Genomic DNA, 22756 nt, shown 5'->3' on the forward strand with positions numbered 1-22756 from the left:
TGGCACTTTATCCATAAGGAGCTGCAATTCTTGTTCAGCGGGCGAATATGTAATAGACTCCTGCTCCGGGTAGCCTGAGTGAAAGATACAGGTGTTATCCGAGGTTGTCAGAGAGGGTGACATTAGGTAGCTGGTTTGCTGAGAAAGGTCCCCGGTCTGTTGTTGGCTAGTTAGTTTAAGTTCTCCAGACCATGTGGACATGCTGGGCCTGTATTTCATAGCGGCTTGTGTTATCGGAGCTGTCGAACTCGCTGATGGCACCTTATCCATAAGGAACTGCAATTCTTGTTCAGAGGGCGCTTTATCAATTAAGGATTGAAATAAGGCCTCTAGTTTGGCACTTAGAAGATTCGGTATGCTGGGATGGGTTTCAGCCCTCGTGGCTTCGTTAGTGATCATTGCGATTCCTTGCTGCATAGTTGTATTAATGTTTACCCCTGCTAGTTAATGTAGTTTACTTTATGGGCAATCCGATATGCCAAATGGAGCTGTAATTATAACCAGTTCTGGCAAAATACCCCAGCAAGCCGGGGGGGAACGTTGCCTGTGGGTTTGCCACCACAACAGGCCTCAATTGTCCTTTTTTCTTCTCAAGGGTCATCAATACAGCAACGGAGCCTTGGGTTAGTTTGCAAGTATTGTAAAGATACGATGCCAGTCGTATTTATAGTAGTTGCTGTGGTTGTGGAACCATAACCGGCGGATTATGATTTCTTCTCCTGGAGCTCCCGAAAAATGCGGCCGTTCACAGCCACTGCTTGGACACGCCCCCGCCACAGGATTTTTTAATGTAAAAAAGTGTGCCACGGCAAAAAAAGGTTAAAAATCACTGCGTTAGACAACCGCATCCAGTACACTGGACCATCTGCCCTATCTGTTAAACAACTGCATCTATAACACTGTACCATCTCCCACATCCATTAGACAACTGCATCCAGTACACTGTACCATCTCCCACATCCATTAGACAACTGCATCCAGTACACTGTACCATCTCCCACATCCATTAGACAACTGCATCCAGTACACTTTACCATCTCCCACATCCATTAGACAACTGCATCCAGTACACTGTACCATCTCCCTTATCCATTAGACAACTGCATCCAGTACACTGTACCATCTCCCTTATCCATTAGACAACCGCATCCAGTACACTGTACCATCTCCCTTATCCATTAGACAACCGCATCCAGTACACTGTACCATCTCCCTTATCCATTAGACAACCGCATCCAGTACACTGTACCATCTCCCTTATCCATTAGACAACCGCATCCAGTACACTGTACCATCTCCCACATCCATTAGACAACTGCATCCAGTACACTGTACCATCTCCCCCATCCATTAGACAACTGCATCCAGTACACTGTACCATCTCCCACATCCATTAGACAACTGCATCCAGTACACTGTACCATCTCCCACATCCATTAGACAACTGCATCCAGTACACTGTACCATCTCCCACATCCATTAGACAACTGCATCCAGTACACTGTACCATCTCCCACATCCATTAGACAACTGCATCCAGTACACTGTACCATCTTCCCTTATCCATTAGACAACCGCATCCAGTACACTGACCCATCTCCCCCATCCGTTACACTGTACTATCTGCCCCATCTGTTACACAAACGCTTCCAGTACACTGGACCATCTGCCCTATCTGTTAAACAACTGCATCTATAACACTGTACCATCTCCCACATCCATTAGACAACTGCATCCAGTACACTGTACCATCTCCCACATCCATTAGACAACTGCATCCAGTACACTGTACCATATCCCACATCCATTAGACAACTGCATCCAGTACACTTTACCATCTCCCACATCCATTAGACAACTGCATCCAGTACACTGTACCATCTCCCTTATCCATTAGACAACCGCATCCAGTACACTGTACCATCTCCCTTATCCATTAGACAACCGCATCCAGTACACTGTACCATCTCCCACATCCATTAGACAACTGCATCCAGTACACTGTACCATCTCCCCCATCCATTAGACAACTGCATCCAGTACACTGTACCATCTCCCACATCCATTAGACAACTGCATCCAGTACACTGTACCATCTCCCACATCCATTAGACAACTGCATCCAGTACACTGTACCATCTCCCACATCCATTAGACAACTGCATCCAGTACACTGTACCATCTTCCCTTATCCATTAGACAACCGCATCCAGTACACTGTACCATCTCCCCCATCCGTTACACTGTACTATCTGCCCCATCTGTTACACAAACGCTTCCAGTACACTGGACCATCTGCCCTATCTGTTAAACAACTGCATCTATAACACTGTACCATCTCCCACATCCATTAGACAACTGCATCCAGTACACTGTACCATCTCCCACATCCATTAGACAACTGCATCCAGTACACTGTACCATCTCCCACATCCATTAGACAACTGCATCCAGTACACTGTACCATCTCCCCCATCCATTAGACAACTGCATCCAGTACACTGTACCATCTCCCCCATCCATTAGACAACTGCATCCAGTACACTGTACCATCTCCCCCATCCATTAGACAACTGCATCCAGTACACTGTACCATCTCCCTTATCCATTAGACAACCGCATCCAGTACACTGTACCAACTCCCTTATCCATTAGACAACCGCATCCAGTACACTGTACCATCTCCCCCATCCATTAGACAACCGCATCCAGTACACTGTACCATCTTCCCTTATCCATTAGACAACTGCATCCAGTACACTGTACCATCTCCCACATCCATTAGACAACTGCATCCAGTACACTGTACCATCTCCCACATCCATTAGACAACTGCATCCAGTACACTGTACCATCTCCCTTATCCGTTAGACAACAGCATCCAGTACACTGTACCATCTCCCTTATCCATTAGACAACCGCATCCAGTACACTGTACCATCTGCCCTATCTGTTAAACAACTGCATCTATAACACTGTACCATCTCCCACATCCATTAGACAACTGCATCCAGTACACTGTACCATCTCCCACATCCATTAGACAACTGCATCCAGTACACTGTACCATCTCCCTTATCCGTTAGACAACCGCATCCAGTACACTGTACCATCTCCCTTATCCATTAGACAACCGCATCCAGTACACTGTACCATCTCCCACATCCATTAGACAACTGCATCCAGTACACTGTACCATCTCCCACATCCATTAGACAACTGCATCCAGTACACTGTACCATCTCCCACATCCATTAGACAACTGCATCCAGTACACTGTACCATCTCCCACATCCATTAGACAACTGCATCCAGTACACTGTACCATCTCCCACATCCATTAGACAACTGCATCCAGTACACTGTACCATCTCCCACATCCATTAGACAACTGCATCCAGTACACTGTACCATCTTCCCTTATCCATTAGACAACCGCATCCAGTACACTGTACCATCTCCCCCATCCGTTAGACAACTGCATCCAGTACACTGTACCATCTCCCCCATCCATTAGACAACTGCATCCAGTACACTGTACCATCTCCCCCATCCATTAGACAAATGCATCCAGTACACTGTACCATCTCCCACATCCATTAGACAACTGCATCCAGTACACTGTACCATCTTCCCTTATCCATTAGACAACCGCATCCAGTACACTGTACCATCTCCCCCATCCGTTAGACAACTGCATCCAGTACACTGTACTATCTCCCCCATCCATTAGACAACTGCATCTAGTACACTGTACCATCTCCCACATCCATTAGACAACTGCATCCAGTACACTGTACCATCTCCCACATCCATTAGACAACTGCATCCAGTACACTGTACCATCTCCCACATCCATTAGACAACTGCATCCAGTACACTGTACCATCTTCCCTTATCCATTAGACAACCGCATCCAGTACACTGTACCATCTCCCCCATCCGTTAGACAGCCGCATCCAGTACACTGTACTATCTGCCCCATCTGTTACACAAACGCTTCCAGTACACTGGACCATCTGCCCTATCTGTTAAACAACTGCATCTATAACACTGTACCATCTCCCACATCCATTAGACAACTGCATCCAGTACACTGTACCATCTCCCACATCCATTAGACAACTGCATCCAGTACACTGTACCATCTCCCACATCCATTAGACAACTGCATCCAGTACACTGTACCATCTCCCCCATCCATTAGACAACTGCATCCAGTACACTGTACCATCTCCCCCATCCATTAGACAACTGCATCCAGTACACTGTACCATCTCCCCCATCCATTAGACAACTGCATCCAGTACACTGTACCATCTCCCTTATCCATTAGACAACCGCATCCAGTACACTGTACCATCTCCCTTATCCATTAGACAACCGCATCCAGTACACTGTACCATCTCCCCCATCCATTAGACAACTGCATCCAGTACACTTCACCATCTCCCCCATCCATTAGACAACTGCATCCAGTACACTGTACCATCTCCCACATCCATTAGACAACTGCATCCAGTACACTGTACCATCTCCCACATCCATTAGACAACTGCATCCAGTACACTGTACCATCTCCCACATCCATTAGACAACTGCATCCAGTACACTGTACCATCTCCCACATCCATTAGACAACCGCATCCAGTACACTGTACCATCTCCCACATCCATTAGACAACTGCATCCAGTACACTGTACCATCTTCCCTTATCCATTAGACAACTGCATCCAGTACACTGTACCATCTTCCCTTATCCATTAGACAACTGCATCCAGTACACTGTACCATCTCCCACATCCATTAGACAACTGCATCCAGTACACTGTACCATCTCCCACATCCATTAGACAACTGCATCCAGTACACTGTACCATCTCCCACATCCATTAGACAACTGCATCCAGTACACTGTACCATCTCCCACATCCATTAGACAACTGCATCCAGTACACTGTACCATCTTCCCTTATCCATTAGACAACCGCATCCAGTACACTGTACCATCTTCCCTTATCCATTAGACAACTGCATCCAGTACACTGTACCATCTCCCCCATCCATTAGACAGCCGCATCCAGTACACTGTACTATCTGCCCCATCTGTTACACAACCGCTTCCAGTACACTGTACTATCTGACCCATCTGTTACACAAACGCTTCCAGTACACTGGACCATCTGCCCTATCTGTTAAACAACTGCATCTATAACACTGTACCATCTCCCACATCCATTAGACAACTGCATGCAGTGCACTGTACCATCTCCCACATCCATTAGATAACTGCATCCAGTACACTGTACCATCTTCCCTTATCCATTAGACAGCCGCATCCAGTACACTGTACTATCTGCCCCATCTGTTACACAACCGCTTCCAGTACACTGTACTATCTGCCCCATCTGTTACACAACCGCTTCCAGTACACTGTACCATCTGCCCCATCTGTTACACAACCACTTCCAGTACACTGTACTATCTGCCCCATCTGTTACACAACTGCATCCAGTAAACTGTACCATCTGCGCTGTTACACAACCACTTCCAGTACACACTGTACTATCTGCCCCATCCGTTAGTACAGTGTACTGGATGCGGTTGTCTAACGGATGGGGCAGATAGTACAGTGTACTGGAAGCGGTTGTGTCACAGATGGGGCAGATGGTACAGTGTACTGGAAGTGGTTGTGTAACAGATGGGGCAGATGGTACAGTGTACTGGAAGTGGTTGTGTAACAGATGGGGCAGATGGTACAGTGTACTGGATGCGGTTGTGTAACAGATGGGGCAGATAGTACAGTGTACTGGATGCGGTTGTCTATCTGCCCCATCTGTTACACAACCACTTCCAGTACACTTTACTATCTGCCCCATCTGTTACACAACCGCTTCCAGTACACTGTACTATCTGCCCCATCTGTTACACAACCACTTCCAGTACACTGTACCATCTGCCCCATCTGTGATACAACCACTTCCAGTACACTGTACCATCTGCCCCATCTGTGACACAACCACTTCCAGTACACTGTACCATCTGCCCCATCTGTGACACAACCGCTTCCAGTACACTGTACCATCTGCCCTATCTGTTAAACAACCGCATCCAGTACACTGTACCATCTGCCCCATCTGTGACACAACCGCATCCAGTACACTAAACCATCTGCCCTATCTGTTAAACAACCGCATCCAGTACACTGTACCATCTGCCCCATCTGTGACATAACCGCATCCAGTACACTGGACCATCTGCCCCATCTGTGACACAACCGCTTCCAGTACACTGTACCATCTCCCCCTTCCATTAGACAACCACATCCCGTACACTGGACCATCTGCCCTATCTGTTAAACAACCGCTTCCAGTACACTGTACCATCTCCCCCATCCATTAGACAACCGCTTCCAGTACACTGTACCATCTGCCCCATCCATTAGACAACCGCTTCCAGTACACTGTACCAACTGCGCCATCAATTAGACAACCGCATCGAGTACACTACCAACTGCCCCATCTGTTACACTACCGCTTCCAGTACACTGTACCATGTGGCCATCCGTTAGACAACCGCTTTCAGTACACTGTACCATCTGCCCCATACGTTACACAACCGTTTCCAGTACACTTTACCAACTGCCCCATCTGTTACACAACCGCTTCCAGTACACTGGACCATGTACCCCATCCGTTACACAACGGCTTCCAGTATGCTAAACCATGTGCCCTATCTGTTAGACAACCGCTTCCAGTACACTGTACCATCTGCCCAATTCATTACACAACCGCTTCCAGTACACTGTACCATGTGACTCATCTGTTGGATAACCGCTTCCAGTACACTGGACCATGTGCCTCATCTGTTGGATAACCGCTTCCAGTACACTGGACCATGTGCCTCATCCGTTAGACAACCGCTTCCAGTACACTGTACCATCTGCCCAATCCATTACACAACCGCTTCCAGTACACTGTACCATGTGCCTCATCTGTTGGATAACCGCTTCCAGTACACTGGACCATATGGCCCATCCGTTGGATAAACGGTTCCAGTACACTGGATCATGTGCCCTCTACATTTCCTTCCCAACATCCATGGGAGAAGTTACATTTTAATGGAGGGAAAAACTACAAGCTTCAGACACTTATCACCTTACTAAAGAGATAAACTGTAGCTCAGAGGAAGAGTTCTGAGAATTTTATCCGCATTTGTATTTGTCTTTAATTCTGCTGCTAACTGTAGTGAAGATGTGCTGGCCTGATAAAGAATCACACAACCTCACTGGATTGTTTACACCTATTGTTGAGGCCTGGTGCAAGGTTCCCAAGGTGTAGGTCCCCGAGTCGGTGCACTAGACTCAATAAATCTTGCTGCTAGTGGGTAACCATGTGTTAGGTGAGGTTTCATGCAAGATTCATGGGATATAAAAAGAGAAGCGTGACCTTGACATCTCGGCAGTTCTCTTTATTAAATTGTATTTGTTTAAAACAGTTATTTTGAAATTTTGGGTCCCCTAATAGAAGTGACATTTCATACAGTTCTATTACTTGCTATGTAAAGCATCTCATAGGGAATATAAGGTTCAGCGCTTAACATCTAGCATTTTATTTTGACTGTCCCTGGGAGGTCCGTGAGCGACTAGGCATAGGGTGTAAGTGGCGTCTTCACAACACCTCTCGGGGCATCACTAAGACAACACATAGAAACCAGAAGTATTGGGTACATTTGGTCTTTATTGGGTAATTTCACACTCATTTGTATATTAACTGTGCAGAGGGGCTAAATAATCACCGGCAGCTGATGTTGGGGAAGGTGCATATCATCTTGTTGGGGTTAATTATATGGGGCATCTCTCCAAACTGTGTGGCAAAGGTTGGTCAAGATATTGAGATATCGGGGTGCTAAAGGCAGAAGTTTTCTTGAATTGAGTATCTGCTGTCTGGATGTCTGATATCCCCTGTAACAGGAGAGAGAGAGGTAAGTTCTGGAGATAGAGGGAAAGGTAAGTGATAGACACTAGAAGGACAGCAAGAGAATGGGATAGGCAGGTTAGACCTTGGAATGGGGAAAGATAAGTGATACACAGAGCAGACTGTGCAACCAGTATGCACAACGGCAGTCACACATACAATAAATAATACTCACAGTCATTTTGTGTATGTTTTCTGTCCAGAAGGTGACAGCTGGCTCAGTGCGATAGTCATGGCTCTGTTTTTAAAAAAAAAAAATCTCAGTGCTAATACAAGAAGTAGAAAATGAATGAAAACATCAAGCCCTTGATAACTTATTTATCTAATGATTATCAAATGTGTTTATGAAGCGTAATAGCTAGACTTGTGCATTTGACCATTTTGATCACCATCGAAAGCGGAAGAAGGCGCCGCTCACTGCATCTGGCTATTTACGGAGCAGGATTTCTTCTGTGAAAGTGCAAATCTAGATCTTAGTGTGTTGAAATTTCGCAAGAATAAATCTGGCGAATGCCGTAAGTGTCTGAGTTCAGCAGTGAATGTAACTGACAACTGGACAGGTCTAGTAATCACCCCCTACCCTGCATAGGAGCATTCACTGTTCAATCCTATTCTTCATGTTCTATGTTACTAAACATCAAGCAGGACCGGTTAATATTATTCAACACTTTCCAATTACTTAACAGCTGCCCTTGTCCTGCCTACACCGGACTTCCTCCAGTTTTTACGTTCAGACCATTCAGGAAAAAAACAGGAATTAAGCAGGAGGGAAAGAAGAGGTGAGCCAAAGTGGATGCAGAAACTCTATATCCAAGTTTCCAAACATCATGAGCGGGTAACCAAACTCCCACTACTATTACCCTAGCATGGGTTTATCCTAATTATAATGATGTCAAGGCTGATGTGCTATGCAATTCAACCCTTTAGGAAATTAATGGAAAGAGGAATGGAAGACAATCAAAGATTTAAGGGGAAGTCTACACAAAAAGAATATATATGCTTACCTGATAAATTTGTTTCTTTTTAGACACGATGAGTCCACGGATTTCATCCTTACTTGTGGGATTACGCCTCCTGGTCAGCAGGAGAAGGCAAAGAGCACCACCGCAGAGCTGTATATATAGCTCCTCCCTTCCCTCCCACTCCAGTCATTCGACCGAAGTTAGGAAGAGAAAGGAAAAGCCAAGGTGCAAAGGTGTCTGAAGTTTACAAAAATTAATAACCTGTCTCATAGAACAGGGCGGTGTAAAGAGAAGACCAAGTGGCAGCTTTACAAATCTGCTCAACTGAAGCATCAGTTTTGAATGTCCATAAGGTAGCAACAGCCCTAGTGGAATGAGCCGTAACTCTTTCAGGAGGCTGCTGTCCAGCAGTCTCATATGTCAAGCAGATGAAACTCTTCAGTCATAAAGAAAGAGAGGTAGCCGTAGCTTTCTGACCCTTACGTTTTCCAGAAAAAATGATAAACAGAGAAGATGACTGACGAAAGTCCTTAGTTGCTTGTAAGTAAAATTTTAAAGCACAAACTACGTCCAAATTGTGCAGAAGACGCTCCTTCGGAGAAGAAGGATTAGGATACAAGGAAGGAACAACAATCTCCTTGTCTAAAACAACCTTAGGAAGAAAACCAAGTTTAGTACGTAAAACCACCTTATCCAAATGAAAAATAAGGTAATGTGAATTAGATTGAAACGCTGAGAGCTCAGACACTCTTCGAGCTGAAGAAATGGCAGCAAGAAATAAAACTTTCCAAGATAACAAATTAATATCTATGGAATGCATAGGCTCAAACAGAACCCCTTGAAGAACTTTAAGAACTAAATTCAAACTCCATGGAGGACCAATTGGTTTAAACACAGGCCTAATTCTAACCAAAGCCTGACAAAAAGATTGAACATCTGCCAGACGTTTCTGTAACAAAATAGATAAGGCAGAGATCTGACCCTTTAGGGAACTCGCTGATAAAACTTTTCTCCTATCCCTCTTGGAGAAAAGACAAAATCCTGGGAATCCTAACCCTACTGCATGAATAGCCCTTGGATTCACACCAATAAAGATATTTAAGCGTTCAATCTCCAAGCAGTCAGCTTCCGAGAAACTAAATTCGGGTGAAGGAAGGGCCCTGAATGAGAAGGTCCTTCCTCAATGGAAGTTTCCAAGGTGGCAGGGAGGACACGTCCACCAGATCGGCATACCAAATCCTGCGAGGCCACGTGGGAGCGATGAGGATCACTGATGCCTTCTCCTGTTTGATTCGAGCAATAACCCGGGTAAGAAGAGCAAACGGGGGGAATAGATATGCTAGGCTGAAGGACCAAGGAACTGCCAAGGCATCTATCAGCTCCGTCTGGGGGTCTCCGGACTTGGGCCCGTATCTCGGGAGCTTGGCTTTCTGACGAGATGCTTTGAGATCCAACTCCGGCCGACCTCATCTGAGAATCAGGAGAATATCTCCGGATGGAGTTCCCACTCTCCCGGATGAAAGGTCTGCCTGCTCAGAAAATCCGCCTCCCAGTTGTCCACCCCTGGGATGTGGATCGCTGACAGATGGCAAGAATGGGCCTTCGCCCACTGTATTATCTTGGTTACTTCGGTCATCGCTAAGGAACTCCTTGTTCCTCCCTGATGATTGATGTAAGCCACTGGCCTATGTTGTCCGACTGGAATCTGATGAATTGATCCGAAGCTAACTGAGGCCAAGCCCGAAGAGCATTGAAGATCGCCCTCAGCTCTAGAATGTTGATGGGAAGGAGAGACTCCGACCGAGTCCATACTCCCTGATCCTTTAAAGAACCCCAGACTGCTCTCCATCCTAAAAGGCTGGCGTTCCGTTGTCACGATCACCCATGACGGTCTGCGAAAGCACGTCTCCTGGGACAGATGATTCAGAGACAACCACGATTGAAGAGAGATCCTCGTCTCTTGTTCTAGGGTTATTTGAGGAGACAAATTCATATAATCTCCATTCCGCTGCCTGAGCATGCTTAACTGCAGAGGCCCGAGATGAAACCGAGCAAACGGGATGATGTCCATTGCCGCTACCATCAATCCGATTCCCTCCATGCACTGAGCCACTGACGGCCGAGGAGTGAACTGAAGGGCTCGACATGTATTCAGAATCTTTGACTTTCTGACCTCTGTCAGAAAAATCTTCATGGATATAGAGTCGATTAGAGTCCTTAAGAAGGGAATCCTTGTCTGCTGAATTAAACTCTTTTTCAGATTTACCTTCCATCCGTGAGTTCTAAGGAAGGATAACGCAATGTCCGTATGGGACCTTACTTGTTGATAAGATGACGCCTGGATTAGAATATCATCCAGATAAGGTACCACCACAATTCCCCACGGCCTTAAAACCGCTAGCAGAGACCCCAGAACCTTTGTGAAAATTCTGGGTGTCGTGGCCAGACCGAAAGGAAAAGCCACAAACTGAAGTATTTGTCCAGGAAGGCAAACCTCAGGAACTTGTGATGTGGATAGGAACATGATGATATGCATCCTTTAGATCCACTGTCGTCATAAATTGACCCTCCTGGATCAATGGAAGAATGGTTGGAAGAATGGTACGAATAGTTTCCATCTTGAACGATGGAACTCTGAGAAACTTGTTTAGACTCTTGAGGTCTAAGATAGGTCTGAAGGTTCCCTCCTTTTTGGGAACTACAAACAGATTTGAATAAAAATCCTGTCCCTGTTCCTTTATTGGAACGGGACAAATTACCCCCATGAAAGAGAGGTCTCTTACACAATGTAAGAACGCCTCTCTTTGTATCTGGTTTGCAGATAACCTTGAGAGAAGAAATCTTCCTTGGGGGGGGGGGGGGGGGGGAAGATTTCTGAACTCCAGTTTGTATCCCTGAGACACTATTTCTATAGCCCAGGGATCCTGAACATCTCGCACCCAGGCCGGAATGAAGAGGGAAAATCTGCCCCCTACCAGATCCGGTCCCGGATCGGGGGCAAACCCTTCATGCTGACTTGGAATCATTGGCCTCCTTCTTGGATTGTTTACCCATATTCCAAGATTGGGCGGGACTCCAATTAGATTTTTCTTGCTTAGTTGAGGGAGAAGAGAAAGAGAAACCCTTGAAGATGCGAAAGGAATGAAATTACTATTTCTTCCTTTCTGTCTAATCTTTTTATCTTGAGGGAGAAGTAGACCCTTACCTCCCATAATGTCAGAAATAATCCTTTTCAGCTCAGGATCAAACAGGGTCTTTAATACAGTATCCGAGACCATGTTAGTTCCGAAAAAGAATTCTCCTAATACATGGTGAACAGAAAAATTCTAGAATGTTCCCCATTAGTATCAAGACAGAATGGGTATTTGCCATCCTTATTTGCCCATTTATCAAATAAACTTGAATACCATAACAAGATTACTGTGACTTTAACTGACAAAGTAGATAATATGGTGAAGTTCCTCTTGAACCATCTATCATCACCATGTAAATAACAAAATACATGGTACCGTGTTATACAATGATAAATATAATGCTGAATTCAACGTAAAATACCGAATCCCCAGACTTCAGCTAAGCCTAGAAGAGTCTGCCTGTCAATAAATGGGGCACTGACAGATAACAGGTATCCGGAGTATTATAAACCCTCTGAAATACTGTGTGCTGACGAAGCTTCTCTGCTGTATGCTAATGCAGCAGAAAAGGCATCCTGTATACTGAAAAAACAAAATTTATGCTTACCTGATAAATTTGTTTCTCTTGTGGTGTATCCAGTCCACGGATCATCCATTACTTGTGGGATATTCTCCTTCCCAACAGGAAGCTGCAAGAGGATCACCCACAGCAGAGCTGTCTATATAGCTTCTCCCCAACTGCCATCTCCAGTCATTCGACCGAAGACAAGCAAGAGAAAGGAGAAACTATAGGGTGCAGTGGTGACTGTAGTTTAAAAATAAAAAAACACCTGCCTTAAAATGACAGGGCGGGCCGTGGACTGGATACACCACAAGAGAAACAAATTTATCAGGTAAGCATAAATTTTGTTTTCTCTTGTAAGGTGTATCCAGTCCACGGATCATCCATTACTTGTGGGATACCAATACCAAAGCTATAGTACACGGATAAAGGGAGGGACAAGGCAGGCGCTTAAACGGAAGGCACCACTGCCTGTAAGATCTTTCTCCCAAAAATAGCCTCCGAAGAAGCAAAAGTATCAAATTTGTAGAATTTAGAAAAAGGATGAAGCGAAGACCAAGTCGCCGCCTTACAAATCTGTTCAACAGAAGCCTCATTCTTAAAAGCCCATGTGGAAGCTACCGCTCTAGTAGAATGAGCTGTAATTCTTTCAGGAGGCTGCTGGCCAGCAGTCTCATAAGCTAAGCGGATTATACTTCTTTGCCAAAAAGAAAAAGAAGTTGCCGAAGCCTTTTGGCCTCTCCTCTGTCCAGAGTAGACAACAAACAATGCAGATGTTTGACGAAAATCTTTAGTAGCTTGTAAATAAAACTTTAAAGCACGAACCACGTCAAGAATGTGTAATAGACGTTCCTTCTTTGAAGAAGGATTAGGACACAGTGACGGAACAACAATCTCCTGATTGATATTTTTATTAGATACCACCTTGGGTAGAAAACCAGGTTTGGTACGTAACACTACCTTATCTGCATGGAAAACGAGATAAGGGGAATCACATTGTAAAGCAGATAACTCCGAAACTCTTCGAGCCGAGGAGATAGCTACTAAAAACAGAACTTTCCAAGATAAGGGCTTAATATCTATGGAATGCAAAGGTTCAAATGGAACCCCTTGAAGAACTTTAAGAACTAAATTTAAACTCCATGGCGGAGCAACAGGTTTAAACACAGGCTTGATTCTAACCAGAGCCTGACAAAACGCCTGAACATCTGGAACCTCAGCCAGACGTTTATGCAAAAGAATAGACAGAGCAGAAATCTGTCCCTTTAAGGAACTAGCTGACAAACCCTTCTCCAATCCTTCTTGGAGAAAGGATAATATCCTAGGAATCCTGACTTTACTCCATGAGTAACCCTTGGATTCACACCAATGAAGATATTTACACCATATCTTATGATAGATTTTCCTGGTGACAGGCTTTCGCGCCTGTATTAAAGGTATCAATGACCGACTCGGAGAAACCACGCTTTGATAAAATCAAGCGTTCAATCTCCAAGCAGTCAGACGCAGAGAAATTAGATTTGGATGGTTGAAAGGACCCTGAAGTAGAAGGTCCTGTCTCAGTGGCAGAGTCCATGGTGGAAAGGATGACATGTCCACCAGATCTGCATACCAAGTCCTGCGTGGCCACGCAGGTGCTATCAAAATCACCGAAGCTCTCTCCTGCTTGATCTTGGCAATCAGATGAGGGAGCAGAGGAAACGGTGGAAACACATAAGCCAGGTTGAAGGACCACGGCGCTGCTAGAGCATCTATCAGTGCTGCCTTGGGATCCCTGGACCTGGATCCGTAACAAGGAAGCTTGGCGTTCTGGCGAGACGCCATGAGATCCAGTTCTTGTTTGCCCCAAAGTTGAATCAACTATGCAAATACCTCCGGATGGAGCTCCCACTCCCCCGGATGAAAAGTCTGTCGACTTAGAAAATCCGCCTCCCAGTTCTCTACTCCTGGGATATGGATAGCTGATAGATGGCAAGAGTGAATCTCTGCCCATAGAATTATCTTTGAAACCTCCAACATTGCTAGGGAACTCCTTGTTCCCCCTTGATGGTTGATGTAAGCTACAGTCGTGATGTTGTCCGACTGAAATCTGATGAACCTGACCGCAGCTAGCTGAGGCCAAGCCTGAAGAGCATTGAATATAGCTCTTAGTTCCAGAATGTTTATCGGAAGGAGTGCCTACTCCTGAGTCCACGATCCCTGAGCCTTCAGGGAGTTCCAGACTGCACCCCAGCCCAGAAGGCTGGCATCTGTTGTTACTATTGTCCAATCTGGCCTGCGGAAGGTCATACCTTTGGACAGATGGACCCGAGATAGCCACCAGAGAAGAGAATCCCTGGTCTCTTAATCCAGATTTAGTAGAGGGGACAAATCTGTGTAATCCCCATTCCACTGACTGAGCATGCAGAGTTGCAGCGGTCTGAGATGTAGGCGGGCAAACGGCACTATGTCCATTGCCGCTACCATTAAGCCGATTACTTCCATACACTGAGCCACTGAAGGGCGAGAAGTAGAATAAAGAACACGGCAGGAATTTAGAAGTTTTGACAACCTGGCCTCTGTCAGGTAAATCTTCATTTCTACAGAATCTATCAGAGTTCCCAGGAAGGAAACTCTTGTGAGAGGGGATAGAGAACTCTTTTCTTCGTTCACTTTCCACCCATGAGACCTAAGGAATGCCAGAACAATGTCCGTATGGGACTTGGCAATTTGAAAATTCGATGCCTGTATCAGAATGTCGTCTAGGTAAAGGGCTACTGCTATACCCCGCGGCCTTAGGACCGCCAGAAGTGACCCCAGAACCTTCGTGAAGATTCTTGGTGCCGTAGCTAACCCAAAGGGAAGAGCTACAAACTGGTAATGCCTGTCTAGGAAGGCGAACCTGAGAAACCGATGATGATCTCTGTGTATCGGAATGTGAAGATAAGCATCCTTTAAGTCGATGGTAGTCATATATTGACCCTCCTGGATCATAGGTAGGATGGTTCGAATAGTCTCCATTTTGAAGGATGGGACCCTGAGAAATTTGTTTAGGATCTTGAGATCTAAGATTGGTCTGAAGGTTCCCTCTTTCTTGGGAACCACAAACAGATTTGAATAGAAGCCTTGCCCCTGTTCCTCCTTTGGGTGGATCACTCCCATAACTAGGAGGTCTTGAACACAATGTAAGAATGCCTCTCTCTTTATCTGGTTTGCAGATAATTGTGAGAGGTGAAATCTTCCTTTTGGGGAAGAAGCTTTGAAGTCCAGAAGATACCCCTGGGACACAATTTCCAATGCCCAGGGATCCTGGAAATCTCTTGCCCAAGCCTGGGCGAAGAGAGAAAGTCTGCCCCCTACTAGAGCCGTTACCGGATCGGGGGCTGATCTTTCATGCTGTCTTAGAGGCAGCAGCAGGCTTTTTGGCCTGCCTTCCTTTGTTCCAAGCCTGGTTAGGTCTTAGGTCTCCAGACCGGCTTGGACTGGGCAAAATTTCCCTCTTGTTTTGTATTAGAGGAAGTTGATGCTGCGCCAGTCTTGAAGTTTCGAAAGGCACGAAAATCAGTCTGTTTGGTCCTTAATTTGTTGGACCTATCCTGAGGAAGGGCGTGACCTTTTCCTCCAGTAATATCAAAAATGATCTCCTTCAGTCCGGGCCCGAATAGGGTCTGCCCCTTGAAGGGAATGTTGAGAAGCTTAGACTTTGAAGTAACGTCAGCTGACCAGGATTTAAGCCATAACGCCCTACGCGCTTGAATAGCAAAACCTGAGTTCTTAGCCGTTAGTTTGATTAAATGAACAACGGCGTCAGAAACAAATGAATTGGCTAGCTTAAGAGCTTTAAGCTTGTCAAGTACATCATCCAATGGGGATTCTACCTGTAGAGCCTCTTCCAGAGACTCAAACCAGAAGGCCGCAGCAGCAGTGACAGGGGCAATGCATGCAAGAGGATGGAGAATAAAACCCTGTTGAATAAACATTTTCTTAAGGTAACCCTCTAACTTTTTATCCATTGGATCTAGGAAAGCACAACTGTCCTCGACTGGGATAGTTGTAAGCTTAGCTAGGATAGAGACTGCTCCCTCCACCTTAGGGACCGTTTGCCATAAGTCCCGTGTAGCGGCATCTATAGGAAACATCTTTTTAAAAACAGGAGGGGGAGAGAACGGTACACCTGGTCTATCCCATTCCTTAGTAATAATTTCTGAAAACCTCTTAGGTATTGGAAAAACATGAGTGTAAACAGGCACTGCATAGTATTTATCCAATCTACACAATTTCTCTGGGACCATAATGGTGTCACAGTCATTCAGAGCAGCTAAAACCTCCCTGAGCAACACGCGGAGGTGTTCAAGCTTAAATTTAAATGTAGACATATCAGAATCAGGTTGAATTATCTTCCCTGAGTTAGAAAAATCACCCACAGATAGAAGCTCTCCTTCCTCAGCTTCTGCATATTGTGAGGGGATATCAGACATAGCTACTAAAGCGTCAGAGTGCTCTGTATTTTTCCTAGCCCCAGAGCTGTCTCGCTTTCCTTGTAACCCTGGTAGTTTGGACAATACCGCTGTAAGGGTATTATCCATAACTGCCGCCATGTCTTGTAAGGTAAACGCTATGGGCGCGCTAGATGTACTTGGCGCCTCTTGAGCGGGCGTCCCTTGAGCGGGAGTCATAGGTTCTGACACGTGGGGAGAGTTAGTCGGCATAACTTCCCCCTTGTCAGTTTCCTCTGGTGATAAATCTTTTAAAGCCAGAATATGATCTTTATAACTTATAGTAAGATCAGTGCATTTGGTACACGTTCTAAGAGGGGGTTCCATAATGGCTTCTAAACATAATGAACAAGGAGTTTCCTCTATGTCAGACATGTTTAACAGACTAGTAATGAGACCAGCAAGCTTTGAAAACACTTTAATTAATGTAAAACACAAAAACTGCAAAACAGTGAAAAAAGCAGTTAACTCTATGAAATTTTAACAGTGTATGTACTAGGGTAAAATAGCATTGCACCCACTTGCAAATGGATGATTAACCCCTCAGGCTCAAAAACGAAGCCAAAAAATGGTAAAACCGTTATAACAGTCACAGGCAAACTGCCACAGCTCTACTGTGGCTCCTACCTTCCCATAAAACGACTTTTGTAGGCACAAAAACCCTTTACAGAGGTCCAATATGTCAGGGGACTCCTTCAGGGAAGCTGGATGTCTCAGAATGTAAAAAACAACTGCGCAATTAGAGCACGAAAATAGGCCCCTCCCACCATGCACTGAAAGTCAGAGGGCCTAAAAAACTACTCCTAGGAGTCAAATAACAGCCATGTGGAAAAACTATGCCCCAAACAAAGATTTATCACCCTTAGTAAAAAACGTTCCTTATAATACATGTAAACGTTTCACATACTAAGTAATAGAGCAATTAACATGAAAATTACCCTTAACTGCAAGCATGATGCCAGTCGTTATTAAATCACTGCAATCAGGCTTACCTCAAATATATCAGGCACTGTCAGCATTTTCTAGACTTCTTATTATCTCTCTAGAAAAAGATATACTGAACATACCTCAAGGCAGTTGAATCTGCAGGCCGTTCTCCCAGCTGAAGTTTTTCCCATACTCTTCAGTTATGTGTGAGAACAGCAGTGGATCTTAGTTACAACCTGCTAAGATCATCAAAAACCTCAGGCAAAACACTTCTTCTAATTTCTGCCTAAGGTAAAAAACAGTACAACTCCGGTACCATTTAAAAATAACAAACTTTTGATTGAAGATAAACTACACTAAGTCACCACATCTCTCTATGCGACTTCCCTTGTCGAGAGCTGCAAGAGAATGACTGGAGGTGGCAGTTAGGGGAGGAGCTATATAGACAGCTCTGCTGTGGGTGATCCTCTTGCAGCTTCCTGTTGGGAAGGAGAATATCCCACAAGTAATGGATGATCCGTGGACTGGATACACCTTACAAGAGAAAACCCTCTCTGCTGTATGCCTTTTATAACACAGCAGAGAAGGCATCAGGCGATTTGATTCAAGTGTAATGTCCAAAAGGCGCGCAAACAATGGTGCGTGTCTAAGCACCGCTCATCGTGGGCGTATTAAGTCAAATCTCCCGGGCGGCTAATACTTGTAACAAATGGACTCAAGTGTAATGTCCAAAAGGCGCGCAAACAATGGTGCGTGTCTAAGCCCCGCCCATCGTGGGCGTATTAAGATAAATCTCCCGGGCGGCTCTAACACAAGTCGTTGGGAACGGCGCAATGCCGTATATCCCTGTCGGCTGTCATCTTGTGTAATATAAGCCGCAGGAAGCGAGAAATACATCCAACATGTATAACACATTGTTGAAGAAAAATAAACCTCCCTGTCGGCTGTGAAATTTATGAATAGCAGCCTTTGGGAGCAAGGGCTAGTAACACCACGTATAATACATTTGTGCAGAAGCAGAATAAACCTCCCTGTCGGCTGTGAATCTCATTAATATCAGCCGTTGGGAGCAGGTATATGTAACACCACGTATAATACATTTATGCAGAAATAGAATAAACCTCCCTGTCGGCTGTGAATCTCATTAATATCAGCCGTTGGGAGCAAGGGTTAGTAACACCATGTATAATACATTTATGCAGAAGCAGAATAAACCTCCCTGTCGGCTGTGAATCTCATTAATATCAGCCGTTGGGAGCAGGTATATGTAACACCACGTATAATACATTTATGCAGAAATAGAATAAACCTCCCTGTCGGCTGTGAATCTCATTAATATCAGCCGTTGGGAGCAAGGGTTAGTAACACCACGTATAATACATTTATGCAGAAATAGAATAAACCTCCCTGTCGGCTGTGAAATTTACGAATAGCAGCCTTTGGGAGCAAGGGCTAGTAACACCACGTATAATACATTTATGCAGAAGCAGAATAAACCTCCCTGTCGGCTGTGAATCTCATTAATATCAGCCGTTGGGAGCAAGGGTTAGTAACACCACGTATAATACATTTATGCAGAAATAGAATAAACCTCCCTGTCGGCTGTGAATCTCATTAATATCAGCCGTTGGGAGCAAGGGTTAGTAACACCACGTATAATACATTTATGCAGAAGCAGAATAAACCTCCCTGTCGGCTGTGAATCTCATTAATAGCAGCCGTTGGGAGCAAGGGTTAGTAACACCACGTATAATACATTTATGCAAAAGCAGAATAAACCTCCCTGTCGGCTGTGAATCTCATTAATATCAGCCGTTGGGAGCAAGGGTTAGTAACACCACGTATAATACATTTATGCAGAAGCAGAATAAACCTCCCTGTCGGCTGTGAATCTCATTAATATCAGCCATTTGGAGCAGGTATATGTAACACCACGTATAATACATTTATGCAGAAATAGAATAAACCTCCCTGTCGGCTGTGAATCTCATTAATAGCAGCCGTTGGGAGCATGTAACACCACGTATAATACATTTATGCAGAAGCAGAATAAACCTCCCTGTCGGCTGTGAATCTCATTAATAGCAGCCGTTGGGAGCAAGGGTTAGTAACACCACGTATAATACATTTATGCAGAAGCAGAATAAACCTCCCTGTCGGCTGTGAATCTCATTAATATCAGCCATTTGGAGCAGGTATATGTAACACCACGTATAACACAGCAGAGAAGGCATCAGGCGATTTGATTCAAGTGTAATGTCCAAAAGGCGCGCAAACAATGGTGCGTGTCTAAGCACCGCTCATCGTGGGCGTATTAAGTCAAATCTCCCGGGCGGCTAATACTTGTAACAAATGGACTCAAGTGTAATGTCCAAAAGGCGCGCAAACAAAGGTGCGTGTCTAAGCCCCGCCCATCGTGGGCGTATTAAGATAAATCTCCCGGGCGGCTCTAACACAAGTCGTTGGGAACGGCGCAATGCCGTATATCCCTGTCGGCTGTCATCTTGTGTAATATAAGCCGCAGGAAGCGAGAAATACATCCAACATGTATAACACATTGTTGAAGAAAAATAAACCTCCCTGTCGGCTGTGAAATTTACGAATAGCAGCCTTTGGGAGCAAGGGCTAGTAACACCACGTATAATACATTTGTGCAGAAGCAGAATAAACCTCCCTGTCGGCTGTGAATCTCATTAATATCAGCCGTTGGGAGCAGGTATATGTAACACCACGTATAATACATTTATGCAGAAATAGAATAAACCTCCCTGTCGGCTGTGAATCTCATTAATATCAGCCGTTGGGAGCAAGGGTTAGTAACACCATGTATAATACATTTATGCAGAAGCAGAATAAACCTCCCTGTCGGCTGTGAATCTCATTAATATCAGCCGTTGGGAGCAGGTATATGTAACACCACGTATAATACATTTATGCAGAAATAGAATAAACCTCCCTGTCGGCTGTGAATCTCATTAATATCAGCCGTTGGGAGCAAGGGTTAGTAACACCACGTATAATACATTTATGCAGAAATAGAATAAACCTCCCTGTCGGCTGTGAAATTTACGAATAGCAGCCTTTGGGAGCTTTTCATCTTTAAAGGCACTGAGGAAAATATCCTTAACTTTGTTACACATTTGAATAATAACAACTTCGGGATATCTTTCACATATAATATCCAGAAGGAACAAATTGAATTTCTTGATTTAGTGCTTAGTAGATCTCCAGATGGACATGTATCATCGAAAACCTTTTTCAAGACAGTTGATTGCAACAGTTTTCTCCACTTTGAGAGCAACCACTATAAATGTTGGAAAACGAATGTCCCTTATGGACAATTTAGACGGATTAGGAGAAATTGTTCATCCATTAATGATTATGACACACAGGCCAAAATTATTGGCGAGAGATTTCTGGAAAAAGGCTATCCACCAGACCTGATAATCAGGGAGATGGATAGGGTCAGGAAAGAAGATAGGTCAAATTACTTTAGTAATGAAGCCAAAAAACAGACTGTCTTCAAGGATACTAATCCCCCCCTCTTCATTACCAGATACAATTCTAACCATCTTGCAGTAAATAAAATTCTTAGGAAACATTGGTCTATCCTCACCAATGACCCTACCCTGAAGCAACTTTTGGGTGATAAACCCAAGGTAGTCTATAGGAGGGCACCAACTTTAAAAACAGCTTTAGCACCGAGCAAAATTGTCAGGGACAAGTATATCAACAGTAATTCGTCCCCAGGCATTCCATGGGACACTAATAAACAGAAACTTTTGGTATCAAAATGTTTCAGAAAACGTTGTGGTATGTGCAGTTTCATATCACACAGAGTATCATCGTTCACATCTTTTGTTACAGGAGAATCATTTGCGATCCAGAATCGTATGACATGTGAAACATCCTTTGTAATATATCTGCTCAGCTGCAAATGTGGGGTGCAATATGTGGGTCGCACCTGCCGCAGGGTCAAAAAAAGATGGGGTGAACACTCATATAACATCAACAAATTATCTAAATCTCACAGTGTCTCAAGACACTGTCTGAATCTCCATAAGACACTTAAAGACCCCATGAGGATAACACCCATAGAGATGATATCCAGATCCAATAAGGATGCTTTTATAACTCTTAGGAGAAGAGAATCCTTTTGGATTAAGAAACTAGTTACATTACAGCCTTATGGGTTGAATGAAAATCTAGACATGGCTTCTTTCTGATCTGACCTAAAACCAGCGTAATCATTTATAGGGTAGATCTCACAAGTTATGGTCACTTAGAACATACAAGGAACACTCCTGGTTCCGCTCAATTGCTAGGGAATATTTGCCCCTGCCCAACTTCAACTGGCACAGGAAGAGTTTCTTCCATTATTCCTTATCGTTCACTCTAGGGTCCCTGTTAAGGTTGACTGCTCCCTTGTATTATGTACCACACAGGGTCCTATACCAACTATCCTTACATAATGGTTAGTTGATCCAGGTATCTTTCTTTTAGGTTGTGTAATTCCTCATATTTGGCTTCCAAGATTATGCCTATGGATGGACCGAGAAAGCAGATTCTCGCTTTGTACATTTCTATCAAATAGATGGAGTAAGCAGATATATGCTGCGCCCACTTCTATCTATCAGAACACGATATCTCCTTAGACTAGTGATAAGACCAGTGCTTTAACCCACTAGTAGTCTTTTGCTAATAACATCGATTGTCTAT

General features: G+C 44.5%; 1 protein-coding gene across 1 annotated transcript in view; it reads right to left on the reverse strand.

Annotated features, from left to right (window-relative positions):
• Positions 1-7722: 7722 nt before the first annotated feature.
• Positions 7723-22756, reverse strand: part of SPAG8 (sperm associated antigen 8) — a 128480-nt gene continuing 113446 nt past the window's right edge. The window contains exons 6-7 of the mRNA XM_053700957.1: positions 8153-8215; positions 7723-7964 (exon numbers count right to left, since the gene is read on the reverse strand). Of these exons, the coding sequence (XP_053556932.1) occupies positions 7845-7964; positions 8153-8215 (183 nt within the window). The 3' untranslated portion in view covers positions 7723-7844. The remainder of the gene's footprint in view (positions 7965-8152; positions 8216-22756) is intronic.

This window comes from Bombina bombina, chromosome 2 (genome assembly GCF_027579735.1).
Source record: "Bombina bombina isolate aBomBom1 chromosome 2, aBomBom1.pri, whole genome shotgun sequence".
Taxonomy (NCBI): domain Eukaryota; kingdom Metazoa; phylum Chordata; class Amphibia; order Anura; family Bombinatoridae; genus Bombina; species Bombina bombina.